This window comes from Aulostomus chinensis, chromosome 5 (assembly GCF_037954235.1).
Source record: "Aulostomus chinensis isolate RoL2024-O1b breed Wild chromosome 5, RoL_Achi_v1.0, whole genome shotgun sequence".
NCBI classification, from domain to species: domain Eukaryota; kingdom Metazoa; phylum Chordata; class Actinopteri; order Syngnathiformes; family Aulostomidae; genus Aulostomus; species Aulostomus chinensis.
The window spans coordinates 12,374,278-12,396,989 of NC_141324.1; the positions used below are offsets into that span (position 1 = coordinate 12,374,278).

The window sequence follows — 22,712 nt, forward strand, 5'->3', positions numbered from 1 at the left end:
TCAATTTAGAGTATCAATCAGCCTCGTCCCCTCTTGATGTCTTTGGACTGTGGGAGGAAGCTGGAGTACCAGAGAGAACCCACACAGGAACAGGGAGAACATGGAGACTCACACAGAAAGATCCTGTGCCTGAGCCGGGACTCGAACCTGGAACCTTCTTGCTGTGAGGCGACAGTGCAAACCACTGCATCACCGTGCCGCCCATTTTGAAAATGTGTTTTACAAATATATCCATGCATATCAGCTAATGACAACACCAGAAGACACACAAGATTTATTATGTTGAAAGAGTGGTAAGGCTTTACTTTGGGTGCTCTGCTATATTGTGTTTATCTTAGCACCTTTCATTAGCAACTGTTTGTAGCATAGCAATTCTTTTAGAGTGTGCTGCATGGATGACATTTTTTTGTTGGCCAATCGTGAAGTTTGCATGGGTTCCCCAGACCAAAACTAATGGGTTACATCAGATTTGGGATGCTCTGTGGCAAACAAAAGTTCATGAGACATTTTTCATTGATAAACTTCACAAATGAACAGCACTTTTATGATTTTTGAATTGTAAATTAGATTATGAGGCACAGAGCTAACATGAGGCTACACCACAGCCACATATTCATCATCACCCCAAACTTTACTTTTTTTGGGGAACATTATGATTATATATATATATATATATATATATATATATATATATATATATATGTATATATATATGTATATATATATATATATATATATATATATATACACACACACACACACACAGTATAGATAGTTACTCAACAGTAGTTGCGTTGAGACATGCATATGATTTAAAGATTATGACATCAAGTAAGAAAAAAAGTAATTTACTATGCATTTTAGAGTTCACGATATAGTTTGACAGTTTTTCCTGAGTTTTGGTTTGAGTGCCATGGGATATCCTCCAAATTCACAGACAATCCAGTAAAATTGGGAGTGGCTTTGGTTACTCTGAATTAATGCATGTGAAATCTATAACCTCAGAAACATTAGAGGCAGCTGTAGGCCCAGACATATACCTCGATAGCTTTTCTTCCATTGACCTTCATGAACATAGTACAATAATTTCCTCCTCTAAACCATAGACGTGTCTGCTAGACCCCATCCCAATTTGCTTAACGACTATCCCAAGTTGGTGCCTCACTCTTAGATAAAATCAATGTGTCACTGCTATTTGGTTATGTTCCATAGTCCTTTAAAGTAGCAGAAATTAAACCCCTTGTCAAAAAAAACCAACAACCCTGGATCCTCTCATTGATGAAGAGAAGAAAGTGCTAATAAGTGCCGCTGGTATGAGTGGTACTGATAGTGAGGAAAATGAGTATCAGTACTGTTTTAAATATTCCTAATCCACATGTATCAAAAAACCTTACTTTTGACAAAACTATTGCTGGTTAAGGAGAGCTTATTGGATGGCTCTGTGGAAATAAACTCACTGAAGGTCTCCATAAATTGTTAGTTTAATCTAAAAAGTTCTTGACATGCCTTCACGATAACGTAAAATCCAGTTTCTCAAAAAACAAATAGTCTAATAATCTTCTGTCTACCCATGTGCAGCCTGATCACATCTCAGCCTCTTTTATTTTCCAGGTAAAGATCATATTTTAGAGCCTAAATTAGCAATGACTCACAAGCTAAATGTTCTCTTCAGTGCAGTTGTTTATATCTCACGATAAAGAATAACATATGCAGGTTAATTCATCTGAAGGAAGAGCTTGGCTTGAAGTCCAAGCGACTCAGGTGTTTAGCAGTTTGCCTCTGCTTTGCTCGGCTTGCCTGCAGTCTGAAAAGGGCAACCCGCATTGTCTCAGGTTTCCTGTGATATTACCTGTTGACGTAAGTCTACCTCCCTGTCGCATTCTGATTTTGTCACTGTGCCACCTATCAGGCTGTCATTGGGGAAGCTCTGGAAAAAAAAATAAAATAAAAAAATTTGTCTGGGCTGGGCTGTGCTGTGCTGTGCTGTGAGAGCTGCTCACTCATCTCTCAGTAAAGTTTTGGCCTCTGCCATAAGATCAGTCTTTGCTGTTGATGTCCCCCGAGACACGATGTCACTCCTTTTTTCAAACAATTTACATGTGTATGATCTTACGTGAATTAATCTGTCATGCTTGGAACTCCCACCAATCGGGAAACCTTACGTTACACTTTTATGTGCAATGATGACATTGTCAGCGCAATGACGTATGAGAGAAAACACAGGCACGCAGTCCCCACAGCGGGAGCTCAGATCCATGTCTGCTAGAAGAATGCGCCCTAACGCAGAGCAAACGCAGGTACAAAAACCACATGTGTTTCAGTGTGAAAGGGGTATTAGAGGCTTGGCGTGGAGTGCCAGCCTCTGCCATTTCCCACAACAACAAGAGTGGTGTTAATGACTCGGCCTTCGCCTCCTCAGGGGCTGAGTGTTTGAATGGGATTCAGTTTTTCCACTATAATAGTGTAGGAGCTGATCAGTGAGGAGAGTGCCAAATACTTGATGAGTTGATGTATGGAGGAGAAGGGAGAGATGGGGCAGATTTACTAAAGGAAGGGAGGTGGCTGTGACTAACATGCTGAGTGGCTATTCAGGTAGTAAATAGATCTGTCTGTGGAAGAGCTCAGCAGAAGGATACTGTCTCCATGGTGATTGCATTAAGAGGGAAAGTGAACACATGACACACACGCACACACACACACACTCACACACACACATTCATATTTTTATGCTGAGTAAAAAATGGGTTGAGGACAGGTCAAGTGTTAGCTGAGCTTGGAATCAGGGATAAACAGTTAACGAGCAAACATAATAGGGTCTTCGCCCAAAGTACCTTCAGGCTCAGGCCCTAATTATCTGAAGGAAGCACAATATTAGGATTTGTAATGGTTTCCCTCCTCTTCCAGTCCTTACGCAAGGCTAATTGCCATGACTTGTAACTTTGTTGTAAATGGACAAACATGAGGGCCATCTTACTTCTTATCTGCAAGAGGAGAGCATGAGCGTATTTTCAAACTGTCAAATTATTTCTTCATGAGTCCCTTGGCTGATTTTTAATTCAATTACATCATTTAAAATTGTATTTATATAGTTTTATTGTATTTATATTGGTTTATTGTATTTATATAGGTTTATTGCAGGCTGCACGGTGGTGCAGTGGTCAGCACTGTGGCCTCACAGCAAGAAGGTTCCAGGTTTGAGTCCTGGCTCCAGCACAGGATCTTTCTGTGTGAGTCTCCATGTTCTCCCTGTTCCTGTGTGGGTTCTCTCTGGTACTCCAGCTTCCTCCACAGTCCAAAGACATCAAGAGAGGACGAGGCTGATTGTTACTCTAAATTGACTGTAGGTGTGACTGTGAGTGTGAATGGTTGTCTGTCTCTATGTGTTGGCCCTGCGATGGACTGGCGACCTGTCCAGGGTGAACCCCGCCTCTTGCCTGTCGCTGCTGGGATAGGCTCCAGCCCCCCCGCAACCCTTGATAGGAATAAGTGGAAGACAATGGATGGATGGATGGATAGTTTCATTGCTTGAATTTAATGGTGAAGAGTGCAAACCTAGTGTCCAACCAGTTTAGACCAAAGACTCTGTAATGAGATGAAACAGTTGTGGGGAGACTCAAAGTGGTGTATATTAGCTTTTCTCTGCTTGAGTACTCCCAGGTAGGGGTGGTGTCTGCAGCTCAGCTTGCCAAGTCACCAGTGATTAAAAAAAATACATTGCCTCATCCAGTCGCAGTGGGGGACACTGTCAGGTTTCACAGTGTTGCGCAGCAAATAGTTGAAAGTTTGAGTGAGTCATGTTCTAAATCTGAACTGGGCATAAATGTTGGAAGAAGAGAAAATAATCAAGTTTATGTATTGGTGCCCAAACTACATTGCTTATAGTGTGTTCATGAGCATCTGGGAAATGGGAAAGTTCCGACTTCCAAGGAGGAAGAACACCTGTCAACCCTATCACTGACATGGCATCATTCGTTGGGAGGGATGAGAAATGAAAGCCTTCTCCAAGCCTAAATTTCTTTGTTGTTCATTGAGATTTAATTCATTTGCACAAATATGTGTTCTGACCTTACACTAAGAAGTTTTTGTGTAGCTAATGTAACGTTAGTCATCTGGGGCGCTATAAAACATTTGTCAACCATCAATACTGGAAGAAATCTGTTGAAATACTGACTTCCTGCACTTCATTCGATTTTGTTCACCTGAGCGATGAGGTAGTTTGAACCTTTTCTGTATTTTGACAGCAGAAATAGCAGGTAGAGCTGGATCATTTCCGCTTTCCAGCTGGACCACAACTAAAATAACTCCCCTGCTAAAATTCCAGATCTACTGTAATCATGTGGATGTGCAGGGTCAAACACATGTTCTTACAATGATAAATTTACAGGAAAACACTCACTTCGGCCTTGAGGATGGGAGTCATTTACTCACGTACATGTATAGTGGAACCACGGAGGCCCCGCTTTAGTTAGCAGTGTAAGAGCCAACTTAAGCAATGATTTTTCTCCACATTTTTTCTTACTTCAGTAACGATCTTGCGAACAACAGAATTTTCCTTGAAAAACGGAAAAAAATGAATAACCTTTTGTTTCTGAAAAGACTGAAATCTTTTATTTTTTACATATAATCCTTTGAATAAAAAAACATACAGTACAAAATACAGTTGCCAAACAGCTGCACAGTCAGCAGTCATACAGTACTGAAAAATAAGTTAGATAGAAGTAAATAAATAAACATTAATGCTACAGATAATATAGTTTTTCTCCCAGCAGTAGTTGAGTGAGAAAACTCATTTCTGTCTCATTTGCTGTCTAACATTTATTCCAGGGTGGCCTGACGTCATCTTGAGCTCAGTCTGGGTCCGTCACAGCTTCAAATCCTTCAGCTTCCTGCTTGGACTCAAGTCTGTGGAACTCTCAGCTTTCAAATAACTCCACAAGCCAGTGCAGAACTCTTCAGCTGAGGTATGTTTCCTTCTGTACCTTTCTACTGGGCATCAGTAAGCTTACGTCCATTCGAAGAGGGATCACATCTCCCTGCTGATCTCAGGACAGCTTTTGACAAAGTTGGTTACCCCATTATGGCCTTTCTGCTGAGCCAAGGACTTGAGGAAACGAGGGTAGCAGTCTTTCTCCATCAGGGTGTAGATTTTGCCTTGGGCCAGACTGAAGCACGACTGACTGGGCTGGTCCATGTTCATCTTGGTGATTGATTTAGTCACATGATCCAGATTTACCTGTTAGACAGGAAACCTATTTATTTACTAGATTTTATAGCAGTCACACTCACTGACTTAATCAATGTAAACATTTGTGGTTGTTTAACTTGATGATAATTAACAAAAACAACAGCAATAATAATAATGATGATGATAATAATAATAATAATAATAATAATAATAATAATGATAATAATAATAATAATAATAATAATGATGATAATAATAATAATAATGATAATAATAATGATAATAATGATAATAATAATAACCTCTCGTGGTGCATCTGAGCTGATAAACTCATCATAGATGTTCTTGGCCTTGGCGGCCAGTTTGGATGGTTTAGATGTCCTGTAGTCTTCACATGCTAAGTAGAAGGCAATGTTTTCCTCGCTGAACTCCGAGATAAGGAATGCTCTGAATAGGCACAGTCCATCTGTAAAGAGGAGAGAGATGCTATTAGCATCTATTGTTAACATCTGGAGGGACTGAAACATGTAAGGCAAGATCTGGAGGGCTGGAGCCTACTTACTTTGACAGGACAGCAGTTTTTCAAACGACTCCTTCCATTTTAAAGGCTCGTTTGATTTTACGCTGCAACAACGAATAAACAAACCATTTTGAAAAGATGATGCGATGTGTACATTATTATTATTATTATGATTATTATTACTGTTATAATTATTATTATACTTCAGAAGAGAAGTTGAATATGTCTTACCTTGGTTGTTCACTTTTTTTTGCCTGCTCGTTGTTGCTGTGATCAGACTTCTGTAGCAAACTTCCAAACAAAGCCTTCAGCTCCTTTGCCCTGTGGCATAACATGAAGCAAAAGCAACGGTTACATACAAGTTTGAAAGAGAACAATGTTCTGACAGTGCACAAAAACCTTTTTCAAATTGTTAGAATGCTCACCTCTCTAGGCAGGTGATGGGCAGCAGTTCCAATCCTCTGCACATGATGAGTTTTACAGATCGCTGGTGGATATTCCCGAGAGATTTTACAATCAGTCCCTGAGCCTTCTCTTCTTGCTCAAAGTGCTCTCAGCTGGTCTGCAGTTTGTGTGGGAAAATGATCTTTTTATAGGATGGGCCACTCTGTGACATCACATCCCTCAGCCAATCAAAGGAAACCAGAGGGAGGATGAGGAAACTCCTCGTCCCCCCCCCCCCCCCCACCTCCCCAGACTGTGACACTTGCCGTAACTGAGGTACTTCATACACTTACATTTTCTCTAGGCTGTTATGAAGAACTAGATGCTCAAAATCCCACAGTTTTAGGACATTTTGATTGTAGGTTATCTCCCGTGTGTTTTTAGTTGCTCAATATTTTAGTTCAAAGATGTTACATTCATACATCAAGGCTCTAAAAAAAATCACCCTTAACCAAAGAAATCAGTTAACTCTTGAGATGTATTTAGCCTAATATGGAAGACTAATTGTGATCAAATATGAAGGAAAACAGTTTTGCAATATTTAACTGGAAGAGCCACAATTCATGCAACAGCATCATTCTTTGTCTGTCAGACTAGTTTCTGAGATCTCTGAAAACCCAAATTTGTGTTTTCATTAAGATTTGTCCGTTATGTAATACCTATGTATTAGATAACATCCATTAACATACTTGACATACATTACATACATATTACAATCATATGATGTCTTGCAGTACAAGTGCAGTACATTTGAATGATAGCCTTAAGTCATAAAGATAAAACAACCAGAAACATTTTATTTCTACTGGTAACCCGTCCAGGGTTTTCCCCTCCTCTCGCCCCAGCCCCCCGCGACCCTTCACAGGATAAGCGGAAGAAAATGGATGGATGGATGGACCTTTTTTTCAGTCAGACCATATTCACCTTTTCTTAAATAGTCACTATAATCATCCTCAATATCGTCACCTTCTTAAAATATTCCCCTGTCCTTTTTTCAAGTTTTTCAGACAGCACAAAAAACTGGAGACAAAACATTGTAAGGAGTTGAATTTAAGCAAAATAAAAGTCAAAACATGACTCAGGCAATTGTTTTAAGAAGGTGACAATATTTTCCTCGGTGGAGTTCGGAGAAATGATTTCTTCACATGCAGAGCAACAATAAAGTGTGTGCTAATGTTTGCCAAAAGAATAGCTTAAACAATTCCCGTCTGTGTGATTATTTTAGTTTGTCATTTCCTCATCAAGGCATGACTACACGAAAATAAATTGCCTCAAGTTCAAGGAAACAATTGTTGTTGAACCAAAGACTTCTATATTTAGTGGTAACTTCTGATAAGGTGTTATTTTCATGGCGTTCACAGGGACATAGACAGGAAAGACGAATTCAGGGAGCTGAATGAAAAGGAAAGAGCTCATTGAACCGGTTTGCTTGGCCAACAGCCGTCTTTCCCTCTGACTGGCTGCTTTGACAAGGAAACAGCTCCTGGAGTCACTGGTGGTCCTCTTCAGCCTGGGGTCAGAGCTGTCCCCCTGCTATAGCTACACAAAAACTAATGACGAGGGACCGTACTGGCACACATCCAAATTTTAAATTTGTGTTGATTTTGACAGACAAAAGAACACTAATAAAATAGACAAACAATATAACAGTAAAACAAATGTAATACATTTAATAAACAATACAAGATATAATCAAGCAGGAACACTAATACAGAGAATTGTCAAGAGTTGCAGTGTATTACAATTTCTTTGGCTCTGTTGTTGCATCGTTTTATGAAGTTCATGCCCCCATTTTTGCATTATTATGCACACCACTGAACCTTGAATGATGAATGGTAAATGGACTGCATTTATGTAGTTCATTACTAGCACAAAGTACTCATTCATCCAATCACACACACATTTATCACCAATGCTGAAGGCTGCCATGAAGAAAGTGTGTGTGCGGTGTCTTGCTGGAGGAGACTTCAATGCAAGAAACTGTGGATCGAACCCTCTGATAGCCTCTTAAGAATTTAGGTATTGCTGCTTTTCAAATAAAATGACTCGTCAGTTCCTCACAGTTACAAGAATTTACAAAAATAAGGAACATATTCAATTCAATTATAAACAATTGTTTGGGGCGAAGTACTTTTTTTTTTTTTTTTGACCTGCTGATAATGCTGCACAGTGATGATTATTGTGTTTCACAGCATCCCCTGCTTTTTCTAGTATGTATTGACCACAAACGTTTTGTTTTTATTCCGTTTTTTTTTTTTTTAATTCTACATTTGGACTCCCATAACTGATGTCTCACCTGGAACAAAAAAATGTGGAGAATGAATTTTAATTTGAAAGTTTAATTGCATTATTTTCAGGTGCAAGATAGTTCTCATATTTGTATTTTTTTCGATAATCATTTCCTATTTGTATTTGCTTATTTCACATTCTGAAAACAATGAGACATTCCCTTGTTTTTTTTTTATTAAAACAATTTTTTTTTTTACCTCATTTACAGATGAAATGACAAGAGGAGGAAAATTGGGACTTGACCAAGCATAATCTCCGTATTTGCTCTCAGTCTTATGAGAGATTGTGTGCAACAGAAAAGAGCAGAAAATTGGACTTGAGATAACCATCAGTCACTATGTGCACATCTTCAGTCTCAGAACCGCAAGTGAGGTGAAGTTGCACCCTGAAGAGCAAACTGTCTGTTTTCACTCTTGGCCTTGTTCTGTCCAGGACGTTAAAGTTCAGAAACAATCTAGTCCTGCAATCCCAGACTCTGAGACGCTGATGTTGTCCTCTGTACTCTGAGGGGAATCAACTAAAATTGATTTTTGATATCTTAAATGTTGCTATATTTTCTACCATTATACACAGTTATTTATGGATGTACTTTCTCTCTATGATTTCTCTTCACATACAATTATTCAAGTCTGCAATGCTGTTCTTTGGAGGGGACTCAGGGACACGGACTCCTTTCCACTTTCACCCTTTACCATCACAACTAAGTGCTTGGGGGGCCGGCTGACTTCAGACCTCCCTGGATTAAATGATGTATGATGTTCACAAACAAACTAGTTGGACAAGCTGTCGCCCATTATAATGACACATGCAATTATAACTCAATGTTGATTATAGAACAGTTATATTTGCAATTTTGGATATAGTTTATCAGCAGCCATGACAGCATGTGGCTGCTGCGTCATATCCAGGACAGCAACATGTGTCATTGCAAGTGGTGTTTCCCTACGCACCTCGTCAAGCTAAGTCAAGCTAATTTTATTCTCATAGTGCTAAATCACAACTTGACTTATCTCAAGTACCGTAACTACTACAGGCGGTTTTGAGTTCTTTGACAGGTGATAATATGACTTTATAACTTTTTCCACAAGGGTGCACTGCTCAGCGCAGTGGAAAAACTGTGTGCAGTTGAGATCAAAGCAAAGGCCATGCTTGAAGCGGAGGGACGACAGCCTTATTAGACTACAGTCAGCGATTGAAATGATTGCTCATTTTGCATTCTGTTCATATTAACTGTGTAATTAAAAGCCATTTCAGTCATTCTGTTCGTTTCTAATTCATTTTGCCACTTCCGACCCGCGCTTTTGTGTGTTATGAGATGCGAGGCTAACACGATAACTTCAACTTGTGACTGCACCTGGTCCTCTGCCTTTTTCAAAAAAAGACTTTTTGGAGGACTTTTTTCTCTTTTATGTCAGGTAGTGATCATCCACCGAAGTGTTCTTGGAAATATTACAACAGTTTTGATCATTTTGGTCACTATCAATCATTTTGAGCCAAATGGGAAAGTAGGGCTCAGGTTGAAAAATATTGGAATAATATTTTCTAACTACATATTAGAAAATACAGAGTAATACTACATAATTTAACCTTAGAGGCATCAATTTTTTTTAACCACTTCAAATTGATTTTTTTTCAGTGCAGAGTTTTTGTTTTTGTTTTTTAAACAAAGATCTTATCAGGTAGCCCATTCTTTACCTAATCCTTAAGTAGCTCACATTTTGCAGAAAACACACAACTGATAGTTTTCCAGACAGTGTCTGAATATTGGTAAGGACAGGTCAGTAATACTTTGAGATTGGTTGGCAAAAAAAACAACTGAAATCTCTGCTCATATTGCAATATTGTAAGCATGTTTTTATTGGATTCAGAATAAAAAGCTTTCATTCATGCCACAGTCATGTTACCACTTATGGCTCATAGATCATTGCAGGTTTAATAAATGTGATTTTCACAGTACAATAGGAGGATACATCTGTTGAATTCTCCGTGGTGCTGAATGCATCAAAACAAATTGCCTTTGTGTTTTAGTTTGCAACTGCTGCTTTGATATTCCCATCTCATTGAATGTTTGATGCTGACATACTTTCTGCCTGGGAACTACACATGCTATTAGCTTTTGTGACACCTACCACCTCTGTGTATATTTTCCTCCAGTGACACAATGAATGATGTAAGTCTTGATGTATGACCAGTTATCCAACCGAAGAATAGGATGCAGTTGAGATCCCTCCCACCTCATTGTGTCCAATGACACAGATACAGGGTAGGCCACAATCAACCTTTCATTTTTATTTTCTATTTTTTTACTTTTTCATTACTGATTTGCTTGTTGCTTCATATCTGGGTAAGACAGCTGCAATTGTACACGCAGGCATAATCAGGTGTTACATGACAATATTACACTCATAAAAGATGGCACAAAGAAGTTATATAAGCTAACATTGTGATGACATGGCTTTCATTATTTAAAATAAGGTTCTAAACTGGGTCAGTAGACAAAACACGACCGTGCCGCTAATGCAAAAATATTACACTGAAGTTGAGATAAGGGAAAATTGTGCCATTTCTATAATCTTTTAGTTTTCTTGTCAAATTTACACTTTTATTTAGAAAAAAGAAAAGACTTGTTTGTTTTAAGGTCTTGCGATTTTGTATGAATTTCTGCTGCCCAAAAATTAGTGAAGCAACCACCACAATGTGCAGTTTCATCTGACACTAAAAACACCACAAAGACAGGTGCATGAATATGTCAGTTTAGGTTGCTTGCTTGCTTAGTCAGTTAAGCTTGCTTTCAAAAATATTTTACTGTGTGAATATGTACTAATAATAATGAAATAATGTAGAGGACAATCACAGGGACTAAGGTAGATCAGAATTTCTATGATTTGACTTGTGACTTGTTTGATCTGACCAATTATTGTTTGACTGAAGTCAGTGGTGAAAGTTTTACTGGGATCTCAATTGTCCATTGTCTTCCGCTTATTCCTGTAAAGGGTCGCGGGGGGGCTGGAGCCTATCCCAGCGGCTGCAGGCGAGACAGGTTGCCAGTCCATCGCAGGGCCAACACATAGAGACAAGGAGGATAAAACTGAAGATGCAACCATTTTCTGCTTTAGTTGGTGAAGTGTCAGTCCTAATCCTATAATGATGTTCAGATGAAAATAAAGAAAGTCTAGATAGTCGTGTCATTATTGTCAGGGAACCTTGACTTGCTATTCTTCCCATTTATACTGAATGCTTCATAAGGAGACTCAAAAACTGCAGAGATGTTGGATGGTTCTCTTTTTTTTTCAACTCAAAGACATTTCAAATAAACACTTGAAACACTACAGACCATTGTGCAGTGAGACATTTGCTCTGAGCTTTTGGATATTCCACAAGCCAAATTTAACTTCAACATTGAGGACTTTGTCATTTTTATCTGCTTGACCCTTCCTAAATATATCACATCCATGTCATGCCATTCACTTTAACCACTTGGTTCTCATTTATGTAAGAAAAACCATTGTCAACCCTTTTGGGGTTTTTCCAGTCATCACTGACTTGAAATTAACTGATACTGTGATAAAAATGTTGGACTATAGAGTTTGTGTTCAAATGTACTCTTGATTTTGGCTTTATTGTACTGTTACATGTATAATATCGCGTCAGAACAGCAGCACAAATCACATAAAGTGTAGTTACGCTAAGAGATGTTATCAAGTTCATCAAGAGTCACCTCCACCAAAAGCAGCAGAGCCCCAAAATATTTAAGTTTAATCATTTTTGTGCTGTAATAATCCTCATCATGACACAGCAAGGACTGCCAGCATTTCCTGTTCGTCTGTGACAACAATGACTTTAATGAGAAATCACACAGCATGATTTCTGAAAAGTTCTTGTCACTTCGGGGAAGTCCACAACACTTTGGAATTCCCAGATAGCTGATGTATTTCCCAGCTGATGTGACCCTGGCCTCTGCTTGGACGCCCACCAAAAGCATTATTGTTTCCTCCTTGGCTTTCACTGTTTCCCTTCTTCTTCTTTTCTGCCTCCGCTATGACTCACATGTTTAGATTTGGTATTCAGAGCTTGGAGCATAATTCAAAGTCTGATCAGCTAGGACAAAAAAAACAAAAAAAAACAACAACTGAGTAATTATTGGATCATCTCTATCTCTGGACAGCATCTGTTTATGCTGTATGGTATCCAGGCTGGAGATACAGTAGAGAGGCACCATCTGGCTGTGGACAGATGATCCAGCATCTGTATATTCAGTGGGAGACAGAGCAGGTGGAGCCTTACCTAATACATCAGCAAAGAAGCCCACTGGTCCACATGATGTGATCTTTGTGTTATCAAATGTCAAATAGCTATTGAACATCTGGAGATGCGGCAGCAAGGATGACAAATCAATGTTAACTAGCTTCGGCATCAGTAGAATATCAATGACTGCACATGAAAAAGATCAGAGCTTCTGGATACAGCTTTCTATCTCAGTAGCTCTCTGTACCAGCCAGCTACTAATGCTGAATCTATTTTGGATTCTCATATATACATGCATGGATTGTTCTTCACCCATGATGGGAAAAACAGAAAAAAAATTAGTTATGTTTTTATTTGGAATCACGTGCAAATGTTTGGTAAGGTTCTTCTTGGAATAATATGAGCTCTGGTTTTAAATACCCTGCAGGAGGCTAACATGTTTGCACTCGCTTGCACCACAAAAAAAAAAAGGAAAAAAAAAGCCTGCAGCCAGGCTAGCAGAGCACCCGCAGGATGTTGGTAGACATGCCGCTAATTAGGTACATTGCCAGAAATTTTTGCAGCGTGTAACTCAGAGTTGCTTTATGGGAAATGTCAGCATCCATGTATACCACTAATATGGTTACTTTAATTCTGAAATATAGCTCCTTTATGAGACAGTAGGCCAAGAGGGAACAGAAGGTGCCTGTAAACAAGACAGAAATGTCACCTCTGCGTGATGAGGGCACTGACACCTCATCCATATTTACTGGATCATTTAGTTGCACAAACCAGTTCTGGAATATGTCAACATGGTCGTTTCACAGCATTTGAAAGAGGGAGACTGAGTGAGTGAGAGAGATGAACAATAGAAACTTAAAAAAAAAACCTGTGAGGAAATAGACCATGAGGAAGACATCAGGGGGAATGAAGGCAGATGTTTAAAGCTTTAGTTTTGCTCAGGTACATGGTGTGAATTCTGCAAAGAGATGTCTTACTTTTGTGAGACTTTTATGAGAATTATGCTTTTTTTTTTAATTTCAAAAAATTTCACAACTCATGACAGGCAGATCAAACACTCACAGGTTGGAAACACAACCAGCCGGGCAAGAAACAGCTGGAAAACCAGGGAGCCCCATGATGAGGAGAGATGCATACAGCAGCCATCTACATATGACCTGAGTAGCAATCAGGGTGGCATTGGGGCCAGTTAGCGGTGGAAGAAGGGGGTAGAAACCCAGCTGACCAAACTAGCTCCCATAATATGTCAGTGCCACCATCAAAAACTGCCCAATGTCAATAAATCATCCCCAAATTCACTGCCAGCTTACATCTCTCATGTTGAACATGAAAGATATTTGAGCTTAATTATATTTGCTGCAATTTCAATGCCTTTATGACTTCCATGTGACACTGGCTCTTTAATTTTCCTTTGACAGACGATTAAGGATGGTTTAGAATGTTTCAAATATGAAAATATTCAATTAAATCCAAGAATTTTTTACTACTCCTGACTTTTCTTTATGTTCTTTCTTAGTTTTTTTTTTTTCAGTGTTGCAGTTCAGGATAAACATTTCTGGCCTGAGACACTTGTTTCCGAGAAAAATACAGGTGTAGGGGTGTTTTCAAGTGTGGATCGAGATGGCTGGATGGTGTTTGTTTCCAAGGTATCATGTTTTGTGGGATGACAAGAAGATGAGACATGACGGAGTTCAGAGCAGAGCAACAAGGCAGCGAGGCTTTGGATAGCAGGCCGATAATGATGTGAGCTGAAAAAACCACACGAGGTTGGCCATCTCCTCTACCGTCGCAACACTACTGTATTTTACACAAAGCACTTTATTTGTTGCCGACGGATGTGCTGAGGGTGAAATAAATTACACACCCATTACCTCATACAGATATAAAAAAAACATATTCACAATTATCACTGGTTAAATGTAATAATGGCACACATCAGAATTATACCAACAGCACATATACAATTGATTGTGTGTGTACGCTAAACTTGAGCCGTCTGTTTCCCAAATAGAGGCAGAGTGAGCATGGGGGGAGCCAGCGCTGCGCCACCGAGCCTGGGGGACGTTAGGCTGCAGCCAAATCCAGGCACTGTCACCCAGGGGAGATGGTGAGGGCAGAGGCAGGATGGGGTGGGGTAAAAGGGGGGGGGGGGGCGTAGGAACATGAGGAGGGATTGGGGGTGGGGAGTGTGTCCAATTTTGCGTCATGAAAGGGGGTGGACTTCTCCTGGAGGATGAACAATGGGGGCAGATGTCCTTCAGTAGCTGATTAAAATGATTGAGAAAGTTAGAAGCGAATTCTCATGTCTCTGTGGCGCAGGCAGATTTGACATAATTTAAGGCGGTTGCCAGCTATGTTTGATTGAATTAATGTGCCACATCATTGATACTGATGGGAGAGACAGAGAGAGAGACAGAGAGAGACAGAGAGAGAGAGAGAGAGAGAGTGAGAGATATTCCTCTTCACCTGGCCTGTTTTTAGTTCAAAAATAAGAGCGTTGTGAAGCAACCTCAAGTTCCTGCTTTATTCTTTCCAGGGGGGCTCCACATTGTAGAATTAGTTCTCTGTAGATGTGTAAAATAAAAGTATTTCTGAGGGCCGGACCCCTCAGTCACAGAGCATGGACATAACAAAAATATCCTGTCTGAATTTAATTGTGTCACATGTGATCAGTCCAAAACAGCTCACAACTACTTGTGTGGAAAGCAACATGTGGTAACACAGAGGTAGCTCCGACCTAGACAGGTATATGAGTCATGTTCCAGCTCTCTAGTATGACGCGTGTGCTTCTGTTTGTTTGTGAGTAAGACATCTTGAAAATTAATAATGTACAAGGTGATCGGGATCCATTTGTGTAGCTACTGGATCCTGAAGTCTCTACGAGATCATAGGCAGGATATATGAGAAGTATTTTGTAATATTTGTAAACATGTCTGATTATTATTGAGTCCATGCGAAATGATTGAAAAAAAACCTTTTGTGGATCTTGCTTTTTTTTTAACTTATTTTTGATATAATGGTGTAAATGGTCAATGTAGGCCAGTCAAGTCATTTTTATTTGTTTAACGTCAAATCGCAACAATTATTGCTTGACACCTGACAAGAAGTGCAGGTCTAGAATTACCCTCTTTTAATTTATTTACCCCACAACCCTTAACAGAAAAACAGTAGAAAATGGATGGATAATTTATTTATACCCAATAGTTACCCACGTGGAAGCACATCAGCATCACTGGTCAACAACCTTTCTTTTAACAGGCAGGAATGTCGAGCAGACCCAGGGTCCATGGGAACAACCATTGCTTTGATCAGATGGAAGGGAAAGAGAGCAGGAAAACAGGGCAGAAACAAGGACAGATAATGAGAATGAGACAGAGACAGAAAAGGAAAGAGGGAGGACATGAACAAGGCAGAAGCTGAGAGATGGACAGAGAGAAAGACAGATTGACACGGGAGCCTTAGACACACAAATAATAACAACAATTCCAGCAGGATTTGCAAAAGAGCTTATGGTAATAATAGCTACAGGCAACCTAAGCAACAAACTTCAGCATAATTCAAGCTTTTAATTGCTAATAGTGATAATAATACAAACACAACGCTTATGTTAATGTTAGAAGGGTACTGAAAAAAATTATATGAATGTTGCTAGGACTGATACTGATCCTAAGGGGGGGAGACTGAGCCTCTGGAGGACTTTAGCGTCCTACAGCAGCATCAGTCAGGGATCTGCAAGGTGAGAAAGCACAGACTCCAAAGAAGAAACAGAGTTAGTAAATTGCAGGTATGAGATATGAATGAGTACAGGAGGACAGAGAGGAGGAGATAGGAGCTCAGTGCATGGTGGAACTCTAGGTCTATATCAGCATAACAAGCTTGTCGGGATCTTTATTTGGTTGTGCTAGCCTCCCCTCTGGCTTCTGTCCTCAACCCAATGGCCGGACAGAGAGGTACAATCAGGAGATGGAGACAGCCCTCCAGTGCATCACCTCCCAGAATCCATCCACTTGGTCCTAGCATCTCCTCTGGGTGGATTATGTTCACAACTCTCTCCCCATGGCTTCCGGGCCTATCCCTGTTACTGTGCATCATGATGACCAACCTCAACTTTTCCCTGACCTTGAGAGGGAGGTCCCTGTTCCTTTGGCTCACGCCATGGTTGGCTGATGTGTCCTCACTTAGAGGAAGCACAGGCAGCCCTCCCTGCACCAACCTGTCAGGATCTGAGTTTTATTTTGTATTCTGTGTGCTGTGATGTTACTGTTAGTTTTGTTTTTTCCTTCCACTGTGATTTCTGTCTCTGGCACAGTGGGTTTCACCTGTTTCTCATTTCCCAGTGTATTTAAAACCAGCCTACATATTTCCCCTGTCTTTGCAAGATCGTCTTTGTTACTCCTGTGTTCAAGCTCTCTTGTGTTCCTCATTCTGATTACCTCCTGTGCTAGACTGGTTTTGGTAATTTTTTTAAATTTTGGATTTTTTGCCTGTTCCCTGTCTGCTTCGTCTGCCTGCCTTTTGTATTTGGACCATTTTGCTACCTCCCGGATTGTAGAGTTCGTTCTTTTTTTTTGGACTGTACTTCTGCTGCACTTCTCCTTTTTTGCAGTTGGGTCTTCATAAATCAGCCCCCCACAGGGCCAGGGCCTAAGCCAACCCCTTTTTCGAAAAGAAAAAAAAATTCAGAGGAAGTAGTTCTTTGGCAGTTGAGAAGAAAATATATGATCGAATGTTACGACAGTATTTTCATGTTCTGTTTCCACACCCTCTTAGCACAGGAACATCATGACTTATCGTGTCCTTTCTAGTTGATGATTTGTTTTCAGCCTCCACGCTTTAGCGAATGGCCTCATATCATATAATATGTAACTCAATGCAGATAGGCTTTTCATTTGTGAGTGTGTATGTGGGGTAACCATCTATTGAAACAGGAAACATAGAACAATCTCATTTCACGCCAACAAAACCCAACGTTTATTCTACAGCAGCAGCAATGCACGCACAACACAAAGGTTTGTGGAGCTGTCCTGATGCGGACATTCCATTGACATCCATTCATGGCACAGCCTAACCCAAGCCCTAAACCTAATCCTAACCCTTACCTGAAACTGACTCCAATTCACACCTTGGACCCTATTTCAATCATGGCAAAAGCTGGTGCTCGGTTAAGTGCAAGCATCATTGCTAGTTTCAAGCTGGCGCATGCCATTTTCACATCAAGCGCCCTCACCCTTCAGCTCACAAATAAACTTGCACTCTGCTTGCACTGTCATGCGCTTAAGTATGTGATGGAGGTTTGGTCTGGCGTAATCATGGCACATTGTTGTTTCAGGAGACCAGAAAACATTTGCACCAAAGACCAAGCAGAAGCTGCTCTTTGGCCAAATGTTTGGCATTTGCAATGAGATTCAGTTGATGCCCCCAGAAAATGTGGAAACATTTGCTGCCACCTTCTCCCAGGCCTGCTTTACCTCCAAATGGTTTGCTAGATTCCTGCTGCTCCCTTATGTAATCACAAGATCTGCTCAGACATGTTCATCTGGTGCATAAGGAGGCCCATTTCTCCAGATGAGGGGTAGATAACTTCTCCATAGCTGAAATGCGTCCATCATTGAAATAGCAAAACGCCAGATCCTGTCGCAACTTTGGCTTGAAAATAAATGATATGAGGTCCTCTGATTGGTTTGAGTGATGTCACACCCAAAACAAACTTATGAATAATTAAATGTCTACCTGCCCCTTTGTGCAGCGGTTTGCAGTCTGATTACTTGCCCTCGAAACACAAAAATGAATCTGAACACGGCCTAAACGCACGGCGCACACATAGCACCATCCAACAACTGCCTGGGACCACACATCACATAAATAAGACCCTTAACTCTAACTTAAACCAGGACCTTGGAAATTATGTTGTGCAACACAAGGACCAGTCTTTGGTCCCATTTAAGACTAAGAGTCCTGATAAGGTCAGGTTTTGTGCCAGAAAAGGTCTCCAAATGGACACACACACACACACACACACACACACACACACACACACACACACACACACACACACACACACACACACACACACTTCAGTGACGGGATGACAGTTTCAGTGAATGCTGGGCCAAAAACCTGCTTGTCACAATAACATGGGTTGCCACTATACTGAGGGACTATTAGGTGGCCTTAAGAAGTTTTGGAAGCATGTCAGCTAAGTCAGGAGGTGAAAGCCAAATTTTACCCAGCTTTTTTCATCAGGGGAGAACTGCTAAACTTACTGTAGCTCCTTTTATATAGGTAGTTCAGCCTGGAGTCTATCCCAGCAGTCTTCAGGCGTGAGGTGGGGTTCACCCTGGATGGGTTGCCATCGCAGGGCCAACACATAGAGACAGACAACCATTCACACTCACAGTCACACCTACAGTCAATTTAGAGTATCAATCAGCCTCGTCCTCTCTTGATGTCTTTGGACTGTGGGAGGAAGCTGGAGTACCAGAGAGAACCCACGCAGGAACAGGGAGAACATGGAGACTCCACACAGAAAGATCCTGTGCTGGAGCCAGGGTTCAAACCAGGAACCTTCTTGCTGTGAGGCCACAGTGCTGACCACTGCACCTCCGTGCCGCCCGTTAAACAAATACAATGCACTGTTCATGGATATCTTTGAAATAGTATTCTTTGAGTCACTTAAGAATTTTGACAAATGTCACAATCTACCTTTACAGTGAGAAATATTATCATAGTAGAACAGGGGTCGCCAGCCTGTGATTGACTGGTTGATACACTTTCAGTAGATGAAGAAGCACAGTAGGTCAAGTGCACCTCAAAGTCTCTTCATTTACCAGTTTCTACAGATGGCAGTTCTGCGAGAAAACAAAACATTGGGGTCTGGATCCATCACACTATCTGGAGACAGTCAAAAGATGAAACTGTGACTAAAAAGCAGCAGTGGATATGATGCCCTCACAGCCCGGTGAATTTGTTCTCCAGGAGCTGAATCTGAATGACTGCCACTTCCAACTTAGATTTAATTGGAATTTACTGCTAATTAACAGATTGGGACAGATGAAAATAATGCCTGAATAACTGCATCCCTATGCTGATTTCTTTCCTGTTAATTTTGCCTTGGGCTACATCAATTCTCCAACAATCCTACAAACAAACATGAGCTTCATGTGCAAAAAAAGTTAACATATTAACATTTAAGTGGGTAGATCTTCCCCAGTGATCTTCTTGATTAATTTCAAAAGAGCCACAGCGTTATAAGTCAATAGCAGAGAGACTTTAATTGGACAACAATCCAAATTAAAATTAGGCTTGTCGTGCTCTTTGCTTGGTTATTCTCCCAGTTGGATGAATTTTTAATTTTGGATGCATGATTTGGAAATGGTGCAGTCTTTGGTGAGAGATGTTGAGTTGTTTTGGATGAAATCAGAGTGGGTTTGATTGGATTGTAAACACAAAAAGATCAATGGAGGACAAATAAAGATTTGCCTGTCCATTTTTCTTGACATTCATTCATCTTGTATGACTCATGCTTCCCTTTAAACTTTCTGGGCAATTACCATGTGCTAGCTAGTCCAGTCTCAGGTCTGTTGCTTCATGCTCTTAGTTTTTTCCCCTCATTTGACCAATTTATGTCATTTGCTCTGTGACTTAAAAAAAAAAAATCATATAAATTTGTATTCAGTTTACATGATCGCTCACATAAGAGCCAAATCTCCACTATTACCTACAATGCTAGTTCAACTGTTGCCAGATTATTGACAGTTTCAACTCCTAACTGGAGCTCTAAAGGGCCACCAAACCTGGCAAATACAATGATGTCAAAGCTCAACACAGTTTTTTAAGGCAAGGCAGCACTGTCGCCTCACACCAAGAAGGTTCCGGGTTTGCATGTTCTCCCTGTTCCTGTGTGGATTCTTTCCAGGTACTTCGGCTTCCTCCCACAGTCCAAAGACATCAAGAGGGGACGAGGCTGATTGATACTCTAAATTGACCATAGGCATGGCCGTGTGTGTGGATGGTTGTCTGTCGATATGTGTTGGCAATGTGATGGACTGGTGACACATCCAGGGTGAACCCCACCTCTCACCCAAAGGCTGCTGGGATAGGCTCCAGCCCCCCCGTGACCCTTAACAGGATAAGTGGTAGAAAATGGATGGATGGATGGACATTCTCATTAACAAATATTTCAAGGACAACTGAAGATATCAGATCCCTGACAGATTTCGCTCAGTTCGCACTCACCTCTGAGTTGTCTTGCTGCCAACAGAGAAAAGAGTATACCACAGTATAGTACAGATGAGGCTGTGCTACAAGCTGATGAAATGCTTACACAAAAGGATAAAGTTCATGCATCATTTAATGCTTCTTTAATTAGCACACATTCCAAATATGCACCCTGATTGTCTTTCATCTCTCACTGTTGTTTAAGGCTTTAACTTTATGCAATCCTTTCACGGTGGTTTCATTTTAGAGTAGAGCAGGCAGAATCTGTTGGAAGTCACCACAATGTCATTTTTTTTATAGCATGCCATAGTGAGGGCTTAGGAAACATACAGTTAAAAAACTTCACAACCCGTTTAACTCAGCTGACAGCCAGCGTTAAACGTCCACTTACATAGCAACCAGAGCGTGTGAAACAGTTTCTCAGTGACTCATCACCACAGGAAGAGAGATGAGTCCTTGTGGAGTAAGAAACACATGTCAAGGATCCAACACTCTGAAATAATGAAAAGTGGACAACAACAAAACACAATAAAATGATGAAAGAGTGCTTTCTGAGTTATTCATCACGCACTTTAACCAGTTAATTAATGTTGCAAAATGTTGCTCTGAATTTGACCTTGGATTTCTTAAAGCACCGATGACCGGATACAACTGCAGATTTGTTGTATTCTATAGCTTTGATTATAGTCATAAATTTAATCTTGCTTGTTTTAAAGCTTTTAAAACCTGACAGTACTGCTGTTTGAGTACTTTTCATTTCATTTGTTGAGAGAAAATATGACAAACTTCCCATGTTGCCAGATTCTTGGCTCACAGGATTCCCCTGGTGTTTGACTGCGAACCACAGAATCATGTGTGAGAATAATTCCCTTCCCATGGGTGGAATACCATGCATCAATGTAAAATATTCAACTTTTGTCATACTAGTGGTATTTCTTTCCTCTAAACAATAAGGCCTTGTAGAAACCCAAACTCATTTTTGGCCAAATTTGTTTGTTGGTTTTTCCAGCTGCAAAAATAAAACTTCTACGACTGTAAGTTCTATGATGAAAGAACATTCTGGAAAGGATCCACCTGATGTACTTCACTAATCACAAGGTAAAGGTCCAGTCCTCCCACTGAGACAGATAAGGCAAGCTTACCAAATAAATACACAACTGTGCACTCAGAAAGTGTCATGTCCAATCATAAAAGCCAAATAAGTAATGTTTGTACTTTTCATGTCCTTTGGTTGACAGCATCAAAGATGAGCTGGGCTGAAAAATATGTTACTTAAGTTCAGTAACACCTTCTTAGAAGTATTTGTGGGCTGTAAAGTCAAATAGTTGATGCCACTAGTCTCGTTTCATTCAGTTTTCAATTTTTATTCCAATGATTTATCAAAGTAAATACTGCAATCTCTTTTTCAAGCCACTTTTCTGTACTACGATATCCAGTTGTCATTTCCCCTCCACATTCTAGCGACTCCACACTTTTTTGAGTCACAATCTCTGCTCACACCTGCTCCCTGCAGTTTTATGCCAACTGACAGTATAACAAAGTCCCTCTTCGTATTTGTAGATACCTTCATCAGCATGTGTACCTCAAGGTCAAAAAGAGCAATAACAGAAATAAATACCTGTACCTGTTAATGTGTAAAAATACAGTAGTGGTGCCGGTAAGAGTTTCCACTCTAAAATTGTTGATTTGCAGATGTTTTAATGCGACGGATTTTTTGTGTGAACCCGACCTTACATTGAGAACCATTGCCCTATATGATGTTTCCTAAAAAAGGCAAATACATACATATAGACTTACTTACTTAGGGTTTAT

General features: G+C 40.2%; 1 protein-coding gene across 1 annotated transcript; it reads right to left on the reverse strand.

Annotated features, from left to right (window-relative positions):
* Positions 1-4,631: 4,631 nt before the first annotated feature.
* LOC147261226 (regulator of G protein signaling 5-like) lies at positions 4,632-6,257 on the reverse strand. Its single transcript, XM_086204871.1, has 5 exons — positions 6,131-6,257; positions 5,937-6,026; positions 5,748-5,809; positions 5,488-5,651; positions 4,632-5,233 (listed from the first exon to the last, which is right to left on the reverse strand). Exons 1-5 carry the CDS (start codon positions 6,172-6,174, stop codon positions 5,024-5,026), a joined length of 570 nt encoding a protein of 189 aa, XP_086060997.1. The 5' UTR covers positions 6,175-6,257; the 3' UTR covers positions 4,632-5,023.
* Positions 6,258-22,712: the final 16,455 nt, after the last annotated feature.